The sequence below is a fragment of the Miniopterus natalensis genome, chromosome 1 (genome assembly GCF_054644295.1).
Source record: "Miniopterus natalensis isolate mMinNat1 chromosome 1, mMinNat1.hap1, whole genome shotgun sequence".
Taxonomy (NCBI): Eukaryota; Metazoa; Chordata; class Mammalia; order Chiroptera; family Miniopteridae; genus Miniopterus; species Miniopterus natalensis.
The window spans coordinates 60,101,320-60,119,159 of record NC_142081.1 but is presented as its reverse complement, the minus strand read 5'-3'; the positions used below and the strand labels follow the sequence as shown (position 1 = coordinate 60,119,159).

Sequence of the window (17,840 nt, the reverse complement as noted above, 5' to 3'; positions counted from 1 at the left end):
GCTGCCTATTTGGGTTTGTTTCTATGAAAAGGGTAGGTCTGCTGGGACTCTTGGTCTTTTTGGAAGGTCTCTGGTGCAGGCCAATGTCAGACACTGTTTATGACCGGCCTTGTGTACCCTGTTTGGAGCTATCAACAACCCACAACTTAGGGTCCCCTCTATTGGGGCTGGGTGCGTTTGAACAAGACCATGATGCACACCAAAGTCTGCTTTTCTAAAGCCCGAATCCAGAAGCAGATTAGTCAAAGACTCAAAGCACTCTGAGGTCTGCCTCTGCCTGCATGCTGATTAATCTGATTCTTTTAATAAGCCTTAGGCTGTAGAAACTCCACAGGGTGGGACAGGGCAAGAGGTTTACCTGCAGGGTGGGGCAGTTGCTTCCCCCTCAGGCAAAAGCTGCTTGGAAGGTAAATGTCTGCCTGAGAAAGATGTCCTCTGCAGTTTTGGGGGAATGACTCAGCACAGGAATCCAGAGGGGTTCCCTCTGAGCTGTATCTCCACAACTCTAGATTCTCCTCACACAGCTCCAGTCCACTCTTCCTTCCCTCTGCTGGAGCCCAAGGTGAGTGGCTGCACACGAAACTTTGTGCATTGGCCCGTTAAGAGGGTGCCTGAATTTCCAGCTGTCTCTCCCTGGCAGACAGAAACCCTGCTGCTTTTCACAGCCAGATTTATATGAGTACCTCTCTCTGTTCTGGTGCTCTTGGCTGTGAATCCCAGCCTGGGGTTTAAGCCCCAAAGTCCTCAGTGGGAACCCCCCACAGCTAAATATCCCTCTGGACCTTCAGCTGCTGCCTGTGGGAGCCCAGCCAGCTCTCTCGCGCCTCCGCACTTCCTGCCAGTCTCTATGTGGTCTCCACTTTTCCTCCTTGGTTATGAGGGTGCTCTCTAGCTCATCTTCAGTTGCAGTTGATTATTTAGGATAGTTTTTCTATATTTTAGTTGTAATTCCATTTTGGTCCCAGGAGAGTGTCTGTGTAGCTTCCACTCAGTCAGTGGCCATCTTTAATCTCGCTCCTTCAATTTTAAATAATAGCGTTGCTGGGTAGAGTAGTCTTGGTTGTAGGTCCTTGCTTTTCATCACTTTAAATATTTCATGCCAATTCCTTCCGGCTTGAAAAGTTCTGTTGAGAAATCAGCTGATTGTTTTATGGGAGCTCTCTTATAGGTAACTAACTGCTTTTCTCTTGCTGGTTTTAAGATTCTCTCTTTTTCTTTAACCTTTGGCATTTTAATTATGATGTGTCTTGGTGTGGGCCTCTTTGAGTTTATCTTGTTTGGGACTTCTGTGCTTCTTGGACTTGTATGTCTATTTCCTTCACCAAGTTAGGGAAGTTTTGTGTCATTTTTTCAAATAGGTTTTTAATTTCTTTCTCTCTCTCTTCTCCTTATGGCACCACCATGATGTTAATGTAGATGTACTTGAATTTGTCCCAGAGGCTCCTTACATGATACTCACTTTTTTAGATTCTTTTTTCTTTTTGCTGTTCCGATTGGGTGTTTTTTGTTTTCTTATATTCCAAATTGCTGATTTGATTCTCGGCTTCATCTACTCTCCTGTTGATTCTCTGTAAATTATTCTTCATTTCAGTTAGTGTGTCCTTCATTTCTGACATGTTCTTTTTTATGCTGTTGACATTCTCACTAAGTTCATTAAGCATCCTTATAACCAGTCTTGTGAACTCTGCATCTAGTAGATTGCTTGCCTGGATTTTTTATCTGTTCTTTCATTTGGGACATGTTTCTCTGTCTACTCATTTTGGCAGCCTCCCTGTGTTTGTTTCTATATGTTAGGTACAGCTACTACCTCTCCCAGGCTTGGTAGAGTGACCTAATGTAGTAGGGGTTCTGTAGGGTCCAGTGGTACAGCCTCTGATCACCCAAGCTGAGCCCCCACTCCCCCCCGCACTCCTGTGGGCTGTGTGTACCCTCCTCTTGTAGTTGAGCCTTGACTGCTGTTGGCATGTCAATGAGAGGGATTTACCCCCAGTCTGATCAGCCGTAAGGACTGGCTGCAACCACTGACCACCAACCTCCAGCCACTGTGGAGGATCAGCTGTGCACCCCTAGAGTAGGACTTACTTCATTGGGGCTCTGTGCCACTTAGTCTGCCCCTTGAGTGTGTCACTTGTGGAGGTGGTTGGGTGGTAGTCCTGCAATGTGGTCTGAAGCTGTTGTCCACAGGTTGCATTGGCTCAGGCCTCCCCATAGATGCAGGCCAAAGTCAGCTGATGCAGGCCTTTATTCTGCCTGGGACCATCCGGCATGAGCTACAAAGTGATCTGCAGATGTTTGCTACTTGTGCTGGGCATGGAGGTGTCTGGGAGAGGCCAAGCTGTGAATCAGTGCTGACTGCCACTAGTGTTGGGTCTGGGACCACTTAATGAGAGCTATGGGGCATGCGGAGGCCAGATGCTGCTTGTTTGAGAGATTTTAGGAAAGTCTGAAGTGTGAGCCAAGACAAACCACTCATATGGAAAAGCCACTGGAAACAGCTTGGATGGACTGGCAAGTTGGGTGGGGCAGGGTCTCGGAATCACCATGGTAAACAAACAGTGATAGGCAGGTTGATGGAGACCCAGATATGGTCTCACCTTCCTCCTCTGTGGGGACAGGTCTCAAAAAAGGAATAATAGTCTCTGCCAGCACTTCTTTTTGGGCGAGGGTTGCTCCTCCAGCTCGTGCCCTGATGTCAGACAAATCAGGACTTCTCCATATGCCCCTGGTGCCTTTTGATCTGCTGCCACAGCATTGGAACTCAGAGGGAGTGAGTCCAACTAAGTCCATGGGTGGGCCCTTTAAGAGGAACTGCCTGGGACTCTAGCAGCCCTCTGTCTCCCTCAGCCACAATCTGCTCTGGTTTTTACAGCCAGAAGTTATGGGGACTTACCTTCCTGGCGCTGGAACCTTGGGCTGGGAGTCTTTGTGTTGGGCTGGGACTCTTCACCCCTCGGGGGGGACCTCCACTGCTGAGATATTCCTCCCAGTATTTATCCACCATATGTGGGTGTGGGACCAGCCTATTCCATGTCTCCGCCCCTCCTATCAGTCTCGATGTGGCTTCTTCATTGTTGTTTTTTCATTGATGCCAGAGAGAGAGAAACATCGAGTGGTTGCCTCCTACACACTCCCCAACTGGGATGCAAACCTGCAACTTGGGTATGTGCCCTGACTGGGAATCAAACCCACCACCTTTTGGTGTGCGGGACGATGCTCCAACCGAGCCACAGCAGAGCTATGAGACTTTAATTCCGTAGTTACAGGATTGTAGGACTTCCATTCAGCGAGATTTCACATAGTTCTGAATGATGGTTGTTCTGTAGTTTAGTTTTAATTTTGATGTGGTTGTGGGAGGAGGTGAGTACCATATTTACCTACTCCCCTATCTTGACTGGGAGTCTCTTGTATAATATTCTTATATGTGATTTATTAAAAGGTTAGACTAGATAAACCTCTAAAGTGACTTAATCCCAGAATTCTATGATTATATATTGTTGGAGCTATTAAAAGTAGCAATTAATTGAAATAATTTTTCTGTTCACTTATGCTATCTTGGTGTTGGTACTAAAGAGCAATGACATTATTATAAAGTAAAAAATCATAGTCTAGACCAGTGTTCCTGAAAGAATGGTCTGCATATTGTTTAAGATAAGTATAAAAATTGAGTAACAATTTAGAAAGTTTGTTAACGATCTGACATTGTCACAACATCCAAACACATTATCATTTATCTAGTAACTTCTATTTTTGTTGTAGTTTAAAAAATATCAGTTCCACAGTGGAATGGAGGTTTTTATAAGGGATAATTACAGTCTAACTAAGGGAATTTTTCTTGTTTTGTTTTTGTTTAAGAAAATATCCAGTGTAAAATTGTTCTAGTTTGGCTTTTTAGAGGTTATCAAAAAGATTTGTTTATTGGGGTGGTGAACACACAATACAGTGTGCAGATGATGTGTTGTGGAATTGTGCACCTGAAACCTGTATAATTTTGTTAGCTAGTGTCACCCCAATACATTCACCTAAAAGGAAAAAGAAAATATTTGTTTACCTTTTGGATCTATTACGCTAACCATGTTGTCCCTTAATTTATATTTTCTTAAGTGATCTCATTTAGCACTCTGGAATAACCATGAGACAGCCAGCCTTTATTGGCTGTTCCATGCTGCACAGAGCTATTCAGAGAGTTGTTAACAAAGTGAAATCAATGTTAGGACTGGATCTTACACTGAGAACACATTCAGAATTATAACTTTGCTTGAAGCACTATCACATAGGGGAAAACATCACTAATTTGGGTAAGCAGAAAAAACCATTTACTGAATTACTACAGAATTAAATTATAAAATACTGTTTTTGTGAGAGATATAAATGGAGCATTTCATTTATTCAACCTTTTTCTACCAGACCCTGGCTAGGCACTGGGATATAGTAGATAGCAAAGTTTTCTGTGTTTGTGAGGCTTACTTTATTGCAGAAGACAGATGTCAAGCAATTAGTTGTAAAAGTAACGAAAAAGAAAGAGGGAAAATAGTAAGTTGTATAAGCATACATACAAGGAGGACTTATCTTAGGTGAGATAATCAGGAAAAGGTAGGTATGAGAGAACATACATCTAATAAATAAACAAGAGAAAATGTTAGCCTCCCTGGTAGTAAAATAACTAATTGGAATACTGGAATTCCATTTTTATGTGAAATTAGGAAGTTTTAAAAATTAGTATTTGGGAATTACTACTAGCATTTTTAATTTGTATAAGTTGCTTAAAAAGCAATTTTTAACTTTTTAACAAAGTCCTACTGGGAGTTTTTCTTAAGAGGGTAATGTAAAATGTGAATGGTTGTATGCATGAAGATATTTATTATGGAATTATTGATAATTCGTCAAAATTAAAAGTTGTTTATTGAGGTAACGGGAATAGTTCATTGATGTAAGATCTACACATGGGACATTCATCCATTTAAAAATAATAGTGAAGAGTAAGCAGCAGCATGGAAAAAAAATGACTGAAGCGCTAAGTGGAATAAAAACAATCTTCATTATTAAACTTTATAAAATGATAAAAATCATCTTATTATGTATAAGATTAAAGAAAGTACATCACACTGTCAGTGGTGTGGGATTTTTAGTGATTTCCACTCATACCCACTTTCTTGCTACTAGAATTATCTAGAATTATAAGGTCCCTTCTAAAATACAAATTTGAGTCCCTGGGGCACCTGAGGGAGGCAACCAACTGATGTGTCTGTCTCATATCGATGCTTCTCTCTCTCTCTCTTCCCTCTCTCTTTCTCCTCCCTTCCTCCCTCCCTCCCTCTTCCCCTCTCCCCCTCTCCCCCTGTCTTCCTTCCTTCCACTCTCTGAAAATCAATGGAGAAAATATCCTCGGGTGAGGCTTAACAAAAAATTAAATTAAATAAAATACAGATTTGTCTGTCATTTGTTTTGCTTATAGCTCTCCCACCTAAACACACATACATTGATTGTCAGGTAAATTCAAAATTGATTAGCTTGACATTCAACATCTGTCACACCTTTTTTTCCAAACTCCTTTCTTGCCTACAGCCCTATAAACAATTCTCTATGTCTAGAATGCTCTTCCTTTTCTATTCTCTACCCTATATAAGTCTACTCCTCCTTCAAGGCCACACTCAAATGTTATACCTTCTTGAAGTCTTTCTTCCTCATCCCTTTTTCTCACAAATTAATCTCTTTTGTTCTCTTCTGTAGGTCCTCTTTTTGTCTGCTTTTTAGGTCCTCTCAGTATCATCCTTACAACATTGTATTATAACAGTTATATTTTTTCAATGCAGAAACTACAGGTAGTACCTCCAGTGATTGTTTGGCACATAATAGCTAAGTGTATAGAAATTGGTAAATTGTTAATGCTTTTAATTTGTTACAGGGGCATTTATGCAATGAGCCTTTGGATATGTATAGTTATTTACACAACCAAGGGATTGCTGTTTCGCTTGCTCAGTTCTATATTTCATGGGCTGAAGAATATGAAGCTAGAGAAAACTTTAAGAAAGCAGATATGATATTTCAGGAAGGGATTCAACGGAAGGCTGAACCACTGGAAAGATTGCAGTCACAGCACCGGTAAGATGTTTCTGTAGAGCTTGTTTTAACTCTTTAAAAACTAGTGGCTATAAATGGTCGTTTTTGCATCCAATAAAGTGCTCTCCATGAATTGGCAAGTTTACGTAGTTACTATTCAGTTTTTTTAAAAGGCATATTTAACATACAGTAAAATTCATTCTATGGAGTATAGTTTTAGAAGTTTTCACAAATGAAAAGAAACATGTAACTATTACTGTGATCATGATATAAACTAATTCCATCACTCCATAGAATTCTATCAAGCTATCCCCTTGTGGTCAGCACCTACGTTTATCACACCCAACCCCTGGCAACAACTGATCTATTCTCTAGCCCTATAGTTTTGCCTTTTCTATAATGTCATATAAATGAAATGATGCAATATGTAGCCTTTTGTGTCTGGCTTCTTTCATTTAGCGTAACACATTTGAGGTGTAAGAGTTTATATATTCGGATTATGAGTCTTTTGTCAGATAAGTAATTTGTAAACCTTTTCTCCAAGCTTGTCTGGCCTGTTCATTCTCTTAACAATGTTTTTTATACAATAAAAGTTTTTTATTTTGAAGTAATCTAACATTTATTTCTTATGGATTGTGCTTTTGGTATATCTGAGAATTTTGTCTAGCCAAAGGTCGCAAAGGTTTTTCTCCATTGTTTTCATTTTGAAGTTTTATAGTTTTACTTTTTACATTTAGATCTATGATCCATTTTGGGTTAATTTTTGTATAAGGTATGGGTCAAGGTTTTTGGGGGGTTTTTTGCAGATAAACCTATGTTTATTCCTATGCGTCTCGTTGAAAAGACTTTCTCCATTAAATTGCCTTTGTACCTTTGTCAAAAATCAGTTTGATTATATTTGTGCAGGTTTATTTCTGTTACTTTGTTTTGTTCTATTGATTTGTATATTCGTTAGTGTATACCATGCTATCTAGATTACTGTAGCTTTATAGTAAGTCTGGAAATTAGGTAACATGAATTCTCTAACTTTGTTCTTTTTAGTTTTTCTAATTCCTTTGACTATAATGTGTTGATTTTTCTCTGGGTTCATTTAAGATTTTTTTCTTTAACATTGGTTTTCAGCAGTTTGATTGTGACGTGTCTAGGTGTAATACCTTTGCATTTAACCATTTGGGGTTTAACGGGCTTTTAAAGTTTGTTAAATGTATACCTTTCACAACTTTTGAAAAGTTTTCAGCCATGATTTTAAAAATATTTTTCTGCACCTATATTTTTTTCTTTCTTCTTCTGGGACTTTAGTTACACGTATGTTAGATCTTTGGATATTGTTCCACAGGTCCCTGAAGCTCAGTTCCTGTTTTAAAATTTCTTAAACCTTTTTTCTTTCTATTCTTCAGAATGGCCAGTTATTGATTTGTCTTCAGGTTCATATACTCCTTCGTCAGCCCTCTTCATTTTGATGCTGAGTCCATCCAGTAAATTTTTATTTTAGATACTGTGTTTTTCAGGTCTAAAACTTCCATTTGACTTTTTTTATGTATTCTGTATCTGTGCTAAGAACTTTTATCTTTTTATTCATTTCCAATGCTTCTACCTTTATCTCATGGAACATAGTTATAATAGCTGCTTTAAAATCTCTGAAAACTCCCACACCTGTGTCATCTTGATGCTGGTATCTCAGTTATCTTTTCCTTTGAGAACTGATCACATTCTCCTGGTTATTTGTGTGTCAAGTAATTTTGGATTATACCTTGGACATTTAAAATGATACTATGTTATTAGACTCTGGGTTCTCTTGGTTAATATTTTGTGGAGAATGTTGATGATTTTTGTCTTAGTAGGTAACCAATATTCAGATGTCACAAGTTCTTTCCCATCTTATGTGGGTAGTGATTTCAATGTCAGTTCAGTTTTCAAGACCTTTGGATCTATCTCGTGTGTGTTGCTCAGGGGTTACTCTGGGACTTGGGCAGTGGTTTATATTATAGTTCAGTTCTCACAGCCTTTTCTGTGCTGCCATGGTTCTGCCCTATGCATGCATAGCTGAGGAGTGAGTCCAGGGCTTGTGCCAATTCATGTACAGAATTAGGGGATCCTCTTCTTCAGCTCATCCTCTCCTATATTTCTCCCATACCCATTGGTCCTCGGATTCCCCCTTTCCCAGTCCTCTTGCCAGAAAGATGAGGTTTCTCTAGGAGTTTTAGCTTTCCACACCACTGTTACAACAATTCAGAAACACACAAAAAAAGAGAAGGGAGGGGAAAAAAACAGGAAACAACCCAGTGTGGGTTGTTTCTTCAAGTTTGTCTCCTCTCCACAGTCCACTTGCTTTTGTTTACATGTCAGAGGCTTCAGTTGCTTTTTTGTATTAGGTTTACAGATTTTAGTTCTAATCAGTGGGAGATGTGGGGGAGGGAGGTGTGTGCTATCATGGGCTAACTCCATGTTGGTCAGCACTTGCAGTTTTTTGGGGTTTTTGTGTGTGTGTTTTTTACCCTTTTGTTAATACTTAAAACTTCAGCAGCAGCGCAAGAAGTTTAGTCTTCAAACTTCTGCCAGCTTTACTGAAGTAAAATGTATGTTGGATGCAACTTTATTTCACATGATTTCAGAAGAATGGTGAGTTGAGGCCAGTGTATGGAAAGAGAAAGAGACACATAAAGACAGTGATAAAATAATGTGACAAGAGGTTAATAAGTGGTGAATCTACATGAAGGATTTTTAGGTACTTATTTATTCTTTTCAACTATTTTATAAGTTTAAAAAGTTTTATAATAAAAAATTGATGGGAAACTCTGACCTTAATAAATTCTCTAATGTTAGTCACCCTGATCTTATCCTCAGACCAACTTAATGGTGATCTTCAGAGTATTTTTAATTGGTCGAACTTGGACATTTAATCTACAGTCAAATGCTCTGCCACTGAGCTATATCCCCTAACTTGCACATTTAAACAGGGAGCTAAATTAATCTAGCCCAAACCTCTGATCCTAAGGTAGCTTTTTTTTTTAATTCCTGAGAGAAAAAACACTGTCTTTGGACTGTTTCTATATCTTCCCCTTCCTACCTTTCTCCCTTGTTTGTTTTAACAAATTAGAAATTTTGAATCTGGTGAGTAGTATTCATCTCACCAGAAGTTAATTGCTCATTTTTTACTTTAGACAATTCCAAGCTCGAGTGACTCGGCAAACTCTGTTGGCACTTGAGAAAGAAGAAGTGGAGGAAGATTTTGGATCGTCTGTACCACAGCGAAGTACACTGGCTGAACTAAAAAGCAAAGGGAAAAAGACAGCAAAAGCTCCAATCAGCCGCATAGGAGGTGCTCTCAAAGGTAAGTTTGTTAAATGTTATGGGAAACTCAGTCTCAGGTGGTAGGCAAATTATGTGAAGAGATAATATATACATAGACATTGTCCTAGTTTTCTGAGTACTTGGTAGCAAAAGGAAGGAATTCTAAGGAGAGAGCTGAGATCACAGTGTGCACAAAAACCAAAACATGTCCCCAATTTTGTCTTAATTAAGAAAAACCTAATATAGGAAGCATCAAGAATTTCTGAATTGAGGAGTTGTTAGTTGAAAAAAGATATATATTGTCAAAATAAAGTTAACATGTACCAGAGCCGCAGAGAATGTATTAACATGGCCATCAGTCTTTTGGGGCCAGAAATTGGGCTCTCTTTGTATATCTAAAGATGAACAACAATAAGCTTTTTTTAATTCACTATTTTTTAGGGAAATTTTAGGTTCACAGCAACATTGAGCAAAAGGTACAAAGAGCAGTAAGCTTTTATTAACTAAATTTATAGTAGTTAGACATGTAAACAAGAATATTTTTTAAAAATCTCATCCCTTTCTTGGTATCAACTTATCAATATTTAGAAGGTTTCTTGGAGATCCTGGAATTAGAGTATAAGGGAGTATATGGTCCTAAAGAACATTTCATTCAGATCATGATGAAGCTTGATTGTAATAAGCAGCCCCACAACAGAGGACACCCCCAATAAATGGGCTAATTTTAATTTGTCTTCTCTAGATTTGGTATATCTCAGGTGATTTCTATTGACAGAAAATTTTAAACTGAAAAATGAAGATTTAGGTTATGTTAGTCTCTGATAAAACTAGACAATGTTAGAATGATGGCTGAAGGAAGATGCAGAATTTGGTGTGTTTTTTTATATCTATGAATAAAAAATTGTAGATGAGGGAAAAGAGGGAGAGTATAAATAACAAATACAGAATGGATTAAAAAGTTACTAATTATTTTTTAAAATCTCTTTGATTCTATGGTAGTAGACGTAACCTTATCTAGCATCTGCGTTGGATAATTAAAGATTTGACATAGTTTTAATATTTTTCTCCTAGCTTCAAACCAGAACAGAGGACTCCAAAATCCACTCCCTCAACCAATGCAAAGTAATTCTAGAATTACTGTTTTTGATGAAAATGCTGATGAGGCTTCTATAGCAGAGCTGTCTAAGCCTACAGTCCAGCCATGGATAGCACCGCCCGTGTCCAGAGCCAAAGAAAACGAGCTGCAAGCAGGCCCTTGGAACACAGGCAGGCCTTTGGAATACAGGGTAAGAACTTTTACTTAGATCCAGTGTATTTGCCAACATTAAAAAAAAACAACACCTTTCGATTTATATTAGAGGAGTATTTTTTAGCATCTTTAAAAAATTCCTCTTGAATAATTAGGCATGGTCTGCATATATTGTGTCAAAATGTAAAACTATGGTAATTTTCATATTCTTCTTCATCGCCAGCCTCACGGCAGTACAGCTCCTATGACAGCTATACCCTCTGTGCTTCCCAGTTTTACTCCTTATGTGGAAGAGACTGCACAACAGCCTGTTATGTGAGTTTGCTTTCCAGATTTTTTGAGGTGGGAGTTATTAAGTGTGGGCAGAGCCACCCATCCTAGTTCCCAGAGGCATTTTCATCTTTGTGGGTATGAAAATAACCAGGCAAAGTTTTGTGTTTCCTTTATGTCTGTATTCCTTTGGGTATGTTAGGGCCAAAAGACTATTTGATAATATTCTTATTGAGGAATAAACTTAATAGGTTTATATTTACAGTGCTGTAAGTCAAAGATAATCACTGTTATTTAAGTGAGATATTCTACCTTTGTTATTGACAGGAATTAGAAATTGCGATAGTGTGTCCACTGATCCTGCTCTTTCCTTCCAGATATCTTTTTCTTTTTCTTCCTAGTCCTTAGCATTTCTGTTTATAAGAAGAGTATGATAGGTGATGACTAGATAATCAGGCAGTCTGAGATTTAGTCTAATACATGACATTATGGAGTTCTAATACTGGGTCGTATGTTGTGTCCCAATGCAACTTGTATCATAATTAACCTATAACCCTCCACTATATGTTAAGTAGTATAGCAATGTAAAAAGAGATAAGATTTAGAGCAAAAATTCTGTTTGATAAGAGCTCATCATAAGAGAGGTTATTCTTAAGAAAATCATATGAGCCTTTACAAAGAATTACCTGAAGAATTGATAACACACATTTATGGGTGTTTAATTTTTTTAATGTTTCAAATCACTTTGTAGAAACAGCGATGTCAGAATAAATATGGTATAGAAAATGTTCAACTCTATTTTCATTTAAACTCTTTTTCATGGCTGTCTTATTTTACTTCTCTGTAACATTTTTCTTTAGTTTGTGTTTTTCTTAATGTGTTCCAGGAATTCTTTCTTCATAGATTAAGAAAACTAGCCAAACTCTGTAATAAGAATTGCAAATATTTTCCCCTAGTTTGCCACTTATCTTTTGACATTGCATAGCAGCAACCATTATAAATATATTTAAAAAATTTTTTTTAATATATCTTTATTGATTTCAGAGAGAGGAAAGGAGAGGGAGAGAGAGAGATAGAAATATCAATGATGAGAGAGTGATTGATCGACTGCCTCCTGCACACCCCCGACTGGGGATCGAGCCCACAACCCGGGAATGTGCCCTGACCAGGAATCAAACCCCGATTGCCTGGATCCTAGGTTGATGCTCAACCCCTGATCCACTCCCTGCCGGGCTTAAATTCTTATACAATCAAATTTTACCATCACCTTTATGGTTTATTCTTTTTTTTTTTTTAAGATAATTTTGTTTTTCTCAAATGCCATTTATTAGAAAATACAGTTCCAGAGAAAGTAGGAGATACAAGGACATCTGGGAAGTGGGTACAATACACAGACCTCTTTAAATCAGGGCATAGAGGATCAAAATAAAATGAGCTACAAGCAGCCCTGGCTGGGTGGCTTATTTGGTTGGAGCATTGTCCTGTATACCAAAAGGTTGCGGGTTCGAATCCCAGTCAGGGCACATAGCTAGGTTGCAAGTTCGATCCCTGGTTGGATCCCTGGTCGGGGCGTGTGCAGGAGGCAACCAATCAATGTTTCTCTCTCTTCCCCTTCCTCTCTCTCTAAAAAATCAATGAAAACATATCCTTGGGTGAGGATTTAAAAAAATGAACTACAGGCAGAAATCCAGTAACACATCTGTGGTCCATTCATCTAGAGAAGTCCACTCCTGTTCCCATCTTCCCTAGCCCCTCCCCACAGCAGCCAGCTCTGTCCTTTAATTTAAAAAAAGAAAGAAAAAAGATTAAACTTCCTTGGTGCCCTGTGGCTTCAGTGAGTGGAGCTGCTTTCTCCAGTTATGGAATGAGTCAGCAAAAGGGGAATTTCTGCTCTTTGAAGCTGGGGAGGAAGCTAGGAGGGACAAACAGTTCACAAAGTATCCCCATTAACTCCATTCCCTAGTCATAAGGCATACTTTGTGAACTGTTGACTGTTCCCCAGTTAACAGTTCACAAAGTATCCCCATTAACTCCATTCCCCAGCCTATTCTAGTTTAAGACAGTAATATCAAACTGAAAGTCTCTCGGTCTTTTTTTCAAGGAAGATAATGCTTTGGAGGCATTAGAGTGAATTTCAAATCCAAGTGGTAGGAAATGAGTATTAAGAGATAAAAAAAACCCAGTCTCTCCCTCCCAGCTGCAGGGAATCAATCACTGCTCTAATCCAGCTTCCTTGAGAGCAAAGAAAACCACTGGAAATAATAAGTGTTTTGCTGTTCTTTTAATCCTCACTAGAGGATATGTTTTTATTGATTTGAGAGAGAGGAAGGAAGAGAGAGAGAGAGAGAGAGAGAGAGAAACTAAATTGGATCAGTTGCCCGCCCCCTGGCTCGTGCCCCGACTGGGTATCAAACTCTCAACCTTTTGGTGCACAGGACAACGCTCTAACCAACTGACCCACTGGCCAGGACAGAAAAACAAGTTTTGATGGGATCCCATGCCCCTTTCTTTCAGATAGGGCATCCCTTTTGCTCCAGACTATATAGGTTTATGGCCCCATAGAATGAGGGAGGTTCTTATAAAAAATGTGACAGAAATGGAGTTGGGGAGAGAAGCAGCACAAAAGAGTGGGAAGTTATAGGAAAGCCTTCCCAGGACTACCCAACAGGCAGCCACGTTGCCGTCTGCAGCATAGAAGCCCCTTCCCAGGGCCCAGATGCCCTTGAGGAAAACAAAATCCAGGGCCAAGGCAGCATTTTATCCCACAGAGAAAAATGAAGGGAGAAACCTATGAGGAAGCTGCCCTAACATATTCATAGGGACCAGATGGCCCCTGGAGGGTGAGAGAATGGAGGGGTAGGATTCAGGGCGAGTCCTAGCAAAGTAGGTAAAGAAGAGAGGAAAATCTCCCCCCAAAAGGGCACTAGTTCCTGAATACAGATCCTTTGTGGAACCCCATAAGAAAGGCCCTTCCTTGCACCCATAGGAGTCACACTGCTCTCCTATGGAGGCAAAATCAGAAAAGCCATGCAGCACAGGCCTCAGTCCAGCTCTCCCTGCTCCTCCTGGACCTGCCCTTAGAGAGGGGGCTCTAACCAAGGACCCACGGGGCACCTCCCCATATAATTCCTATAGAGAGAAAAACAAACACAAACCTAGGGAAAAGCCCAATAAGAACCTTAATCATACCAAAAGTCCAAATAGTCTTTGTCTTTTTACCTTCTGAGGCATATGAGTCCCTTCTCACAAGACTTTGGTCCAGTTAGGACAAGATCACTATTTTATTTTTAAAAAATAAAGTCCTGGCCAGTGTTTCACTCTCACACAGATGTTTCTCTCTCTCTTCCACTCTCTGTAAAAATCAATTTTAAAATCTTTAAAAATAATAATAATAAAGATTTCCACCCTGGCTGGTGTGGCTCAGTTGGTTGAAGTGTCTTCCCATACACTGAAAGGTAGTTTCCTGGTCAGGGCACATGTCCAGGTTGTGGTTTGATCCTTGGTCCGGGTGTGAGGGCAGCTGATCGATATTTCTCCTCTCTCTTTCCCTTCCTCTCTCTCGCTTAAAAAAAAAAAAAAAAGAGGAAAGAAAAGAAAAAAGAAAGAAAAGAAAAGAAAAGAAAAGAAAAGAAAAGAAAAGAAAAGAAAAGAAAAGAAAAGAAAAGAAAAGAAAAGAAAGAAAAAGAAAAAGAAAAAGAAAAGAAAAAGAAGAGATCTACTCACCCTCCCCCAAACTCTGCTTCAATACAGCCAACCCTACACACCACAAACCAGGCATTGCTCCCTTGACAGGAGATAAATTTAAAATTTTGTTGCAATCTCACAGCTTCCAAGGGGGGCTGTTCATTACAACCAACACAAATTCAGTCTGCAGAGAAGGGGATGACAGAGATCCTCTTACCCTCCCTGCCTCTTATCACAGAAGTCCCATCCATCTGAGTAGCAGGGAAGCCTGCCAAGGGTCCTCTCCACCAGGGCCACCACCACCCTGGGGCACTGAGCCAGGGCTCTGCTTGGCTCACAAGGTCTCATAACTTTGAGATCCTACTTTGAACCATTGGTCTTCTGGGCCAGGTCCAGCTCTCGCAGGCAGATAAGCACCTCACCAAGGAGAAGGTTCTCCCAAAATCCTTCCTTGCTCAGCACACTCAGCTGTAGTTCCCGCTGCTGTAGGTCTCCCTTGGGGATCACATCATACACCAGTATTTCATTATAGGTGGGGTTGCAGGTTTTTTGGGCCACTTTGGTTTTCTTCTTAGTGGTTTTCTGAGTGTCAGGAAGGAGGTAAATCTTCACATTGGGGTCAGGGTCATTCCTATCCTGGAGCAGTTGCAAGCCCCGAATATGCATCGCCTTCTCACCTTCCCGATGGGATGTGGCCCAAGAGCTGGGCCTGAGAGCTGTCTGAGGACTTGGGAGCGGGGCTGATGCTCCCATCCTTTTCATCCCAGGGCAAGGGGTAGAAGAAGGTATACACCAAACCACACTCTGCCACCTCCGGGTGGTGTGGATCAAATGCCTCTTTATGGTTTCTGTGTCTCTGTCATTTTTTTTTTTTTTTAAACATATCTTTATTGATTTCAGAGAGAGGAAAGGAAGGAGGGGAGAGAGAGAGAGAGAAACATCAATGATGAGAGAGTCATTGATTGGCTGCCTAGCCTGCAACCCGGGCATGTGCCCTGACCAGGAATCAAACCCTGATCTCCTGGATCCTAGATTGATGCTGAGCCATGCCCGACCGGGCTCTGTCATTTTTTACTGGGATTATTGCAACCTAACCTCTACTTTTACCCATCCCATTCATTCTCTACGCTGTCACAGGCCTGCAGTGCAAATCTGATCGTGCCATTTCCTGATCAGAGTCCATTGCTAGCTCCCCATAACCAATGGTATGAAACCCAAACTCTTTAACATAACTTATAAGAGCATTTATGATTTGGCCTCTGCTAATATCTCCAGTTTTCTCCCCCATATGTAATCATGCTATACTGTTGAACTTGTCTAGAGTAGCTACTCTGTGGACATTTGAGTTGTTTCTTTGTACTTTTTGTGGCTATTATGAATAATGTTTCTATGAACATTTGTGTATGTTTTTTGTAGACATACTGTTTTCATTTCTTCTTGGTATATACCTAGAAGAGGAGTTGCAGAGTTATATAGTAACTCCATGTTTAATATTTCAAGGAACTGTTAAACTATTTCCCAAAGAGACTGCTCCTTTTTATATTTCTACAATGCCATAATAAGGGTTCCAGTTTCTCTACATCTTTACTAACACTTCTTATTATCAGTTTTTTGTTTGCTTGTTTGTTATTGCCATTGTGAAGTGGTATCTCATTAGAGTTTTTGATTTGCATTTTCCTAATGACTAGTGATGTTGAGCATCTTTTCTTGGGCTTATTGGCCACTTGTGTATCTTATTTGGAGAAATGCCTATTCAAATCCTTGTCTATTTCTCAGTTGGATTATATGTGTTTTTATAGTTGAGTTGTAAGAGTTTATAGATTCTGGATAAAAGTCCATTCTTTTGTTTCTTGTGCTTTTGGTGTTGTATCTAAAAGGACTTTGCCTAATCCCAAATCATGAAGATTTACTCCTATGTTTTTATCCAAGAGTTTTATAGTTTTAGCTCTTACATGTCTGTGATCCATTCTTAGCTAATGTTTATGTATAGTATAAGGAAGGGGAGTCCAACTTTATTCTTCTGCATATGGGTGCCAGTTGTTCCAGCACCATTTGTTGAAAAAACTTTTTTCCCCGTTGAATAGTCTTCGTTTCCCAATGAAAATCAATTGACCATAATGTATGGGTTTATTTCTGGACTCTTAATCCTATTATGTTGATCTATATGTCTATCCTTATGCCAGCACCAAGCAGTCTTAATTACTGTAGATTTAATTACTGTAGATTACTTTTGAAATCTAGAAGTGTGAGTTCTCCAACTTTGTCCTTTTTATTAAATTTTTTTAATATATCTTTATTGATTTCAGAGAGAAGAAGGGAGAGGAGAGAGAGAGAGAGAAACATTGATGATAAGGCCTCCTGCATGCCTCTGACTGGGGATTGAGCCCACAACCTGGGCATGTGCCCTGACCAGGAATCAAACTGTGATCTCCTGGATCCTAGGTGGATGCTGAACCACTGAGCCATGCCTGGCCAGGCTGTGTCTTTTTAAAGATTGTTTTATCATTCTAGCCTCTTAAAATTCCATCTGAATTTTAGGACCAGCTTGTCAATGTCTGCAAAATAGCCAGCTGGGATTTTGATTTAGATTGTGTTGAATCTGTAAGTCAATTTAATGAATATTGTTGTCTTATCAATATCACATCTTCAGATATGTGAGCATGGGTTGTCTTTCTTGTAGTTATATCTTCTTTCATGTCTTTTAACAGTGTTTTATAGTTTTCAGAATACAAATTTTGCACCCTTTTTAAGAAATTAATAGACTGGCCCAGCCAGCATGGCTCAGCAGTTGAGCGTCAACTTATGAACCAGGAGGTTACCGTTCGATTCTCAGTCAGGGCACATGCCTGGGTTTCAGGCTCGATCCCCAGTAGGAGGCGTGCAGGAGGCAGCCGATCAATGACTCTGTTTCATCATTGATGTTTCTATCTCTCTCTTCCTCTTCCTTCCTCTCTCTGAAATCAATGAAAACATTTTTTTTTTTTTTAAAGTATAAAAATAGCTCATTTGACCTGTATGGTGAATAATAATTATTTTGCTTCTTTTAGGACACCATGTAAAATTGAACCCAGTATAAACCATATTCTAAGCACAAGAAAGCCTGGAAAGGAAGAAGGTGATCTCCTGCAAAGAGTTCGAAGCCATCAGCAAGCATCTGAGGAAAAGAAAGAGAAGATGATGTACTGCAAGGAGAAGATTTATGCAGGAGTGGGGGAGTTCTCCTTTGAAGAGATCCGGGCTGAAGTTTTCCGGAAGAAATTAAAAGAACAAAGGGAAGGTATGTTCAAGT

The 17,840-nt window shown here is 39.6% G+C and overlaps 1 protein-coding gene across 1 annotated transcript in view; it reads left to right on the top strand.

Annotated features, from left to right (window-relative positions):
- BUB1B (BUB1 mitotic checkpoint serine/threonine kinase B) overlaps positions 1-17,840 on the top strand; it is a 54,422-nt gene that overhangs the window by 14,109 nt on the left and 22,473 nt on the right. Inside the window, exons 5-9 of the mRNA XM_016220419.2 lie at positions 5,903-6,099; positions 9,219-9,388; positions 10,420-10,634; positions 10,821-10,912; positions 17,599-17,828. Of these exons, the coding sequence (XP_016075905.2) occupies positions 5,903-6,099; positions 9,219-9,388; positions 10,420-10,634; positions 10,821-10,912; positions 17,599-17,828 (904 nt within the window). The remainder of the gene's footprint in view (positions 1-5,902; positions 6,100-9,218; positions 9,389-10,419; positions 10,635-10,820; positions 10,913-17,598; positions 17,829-17,840) is intronic.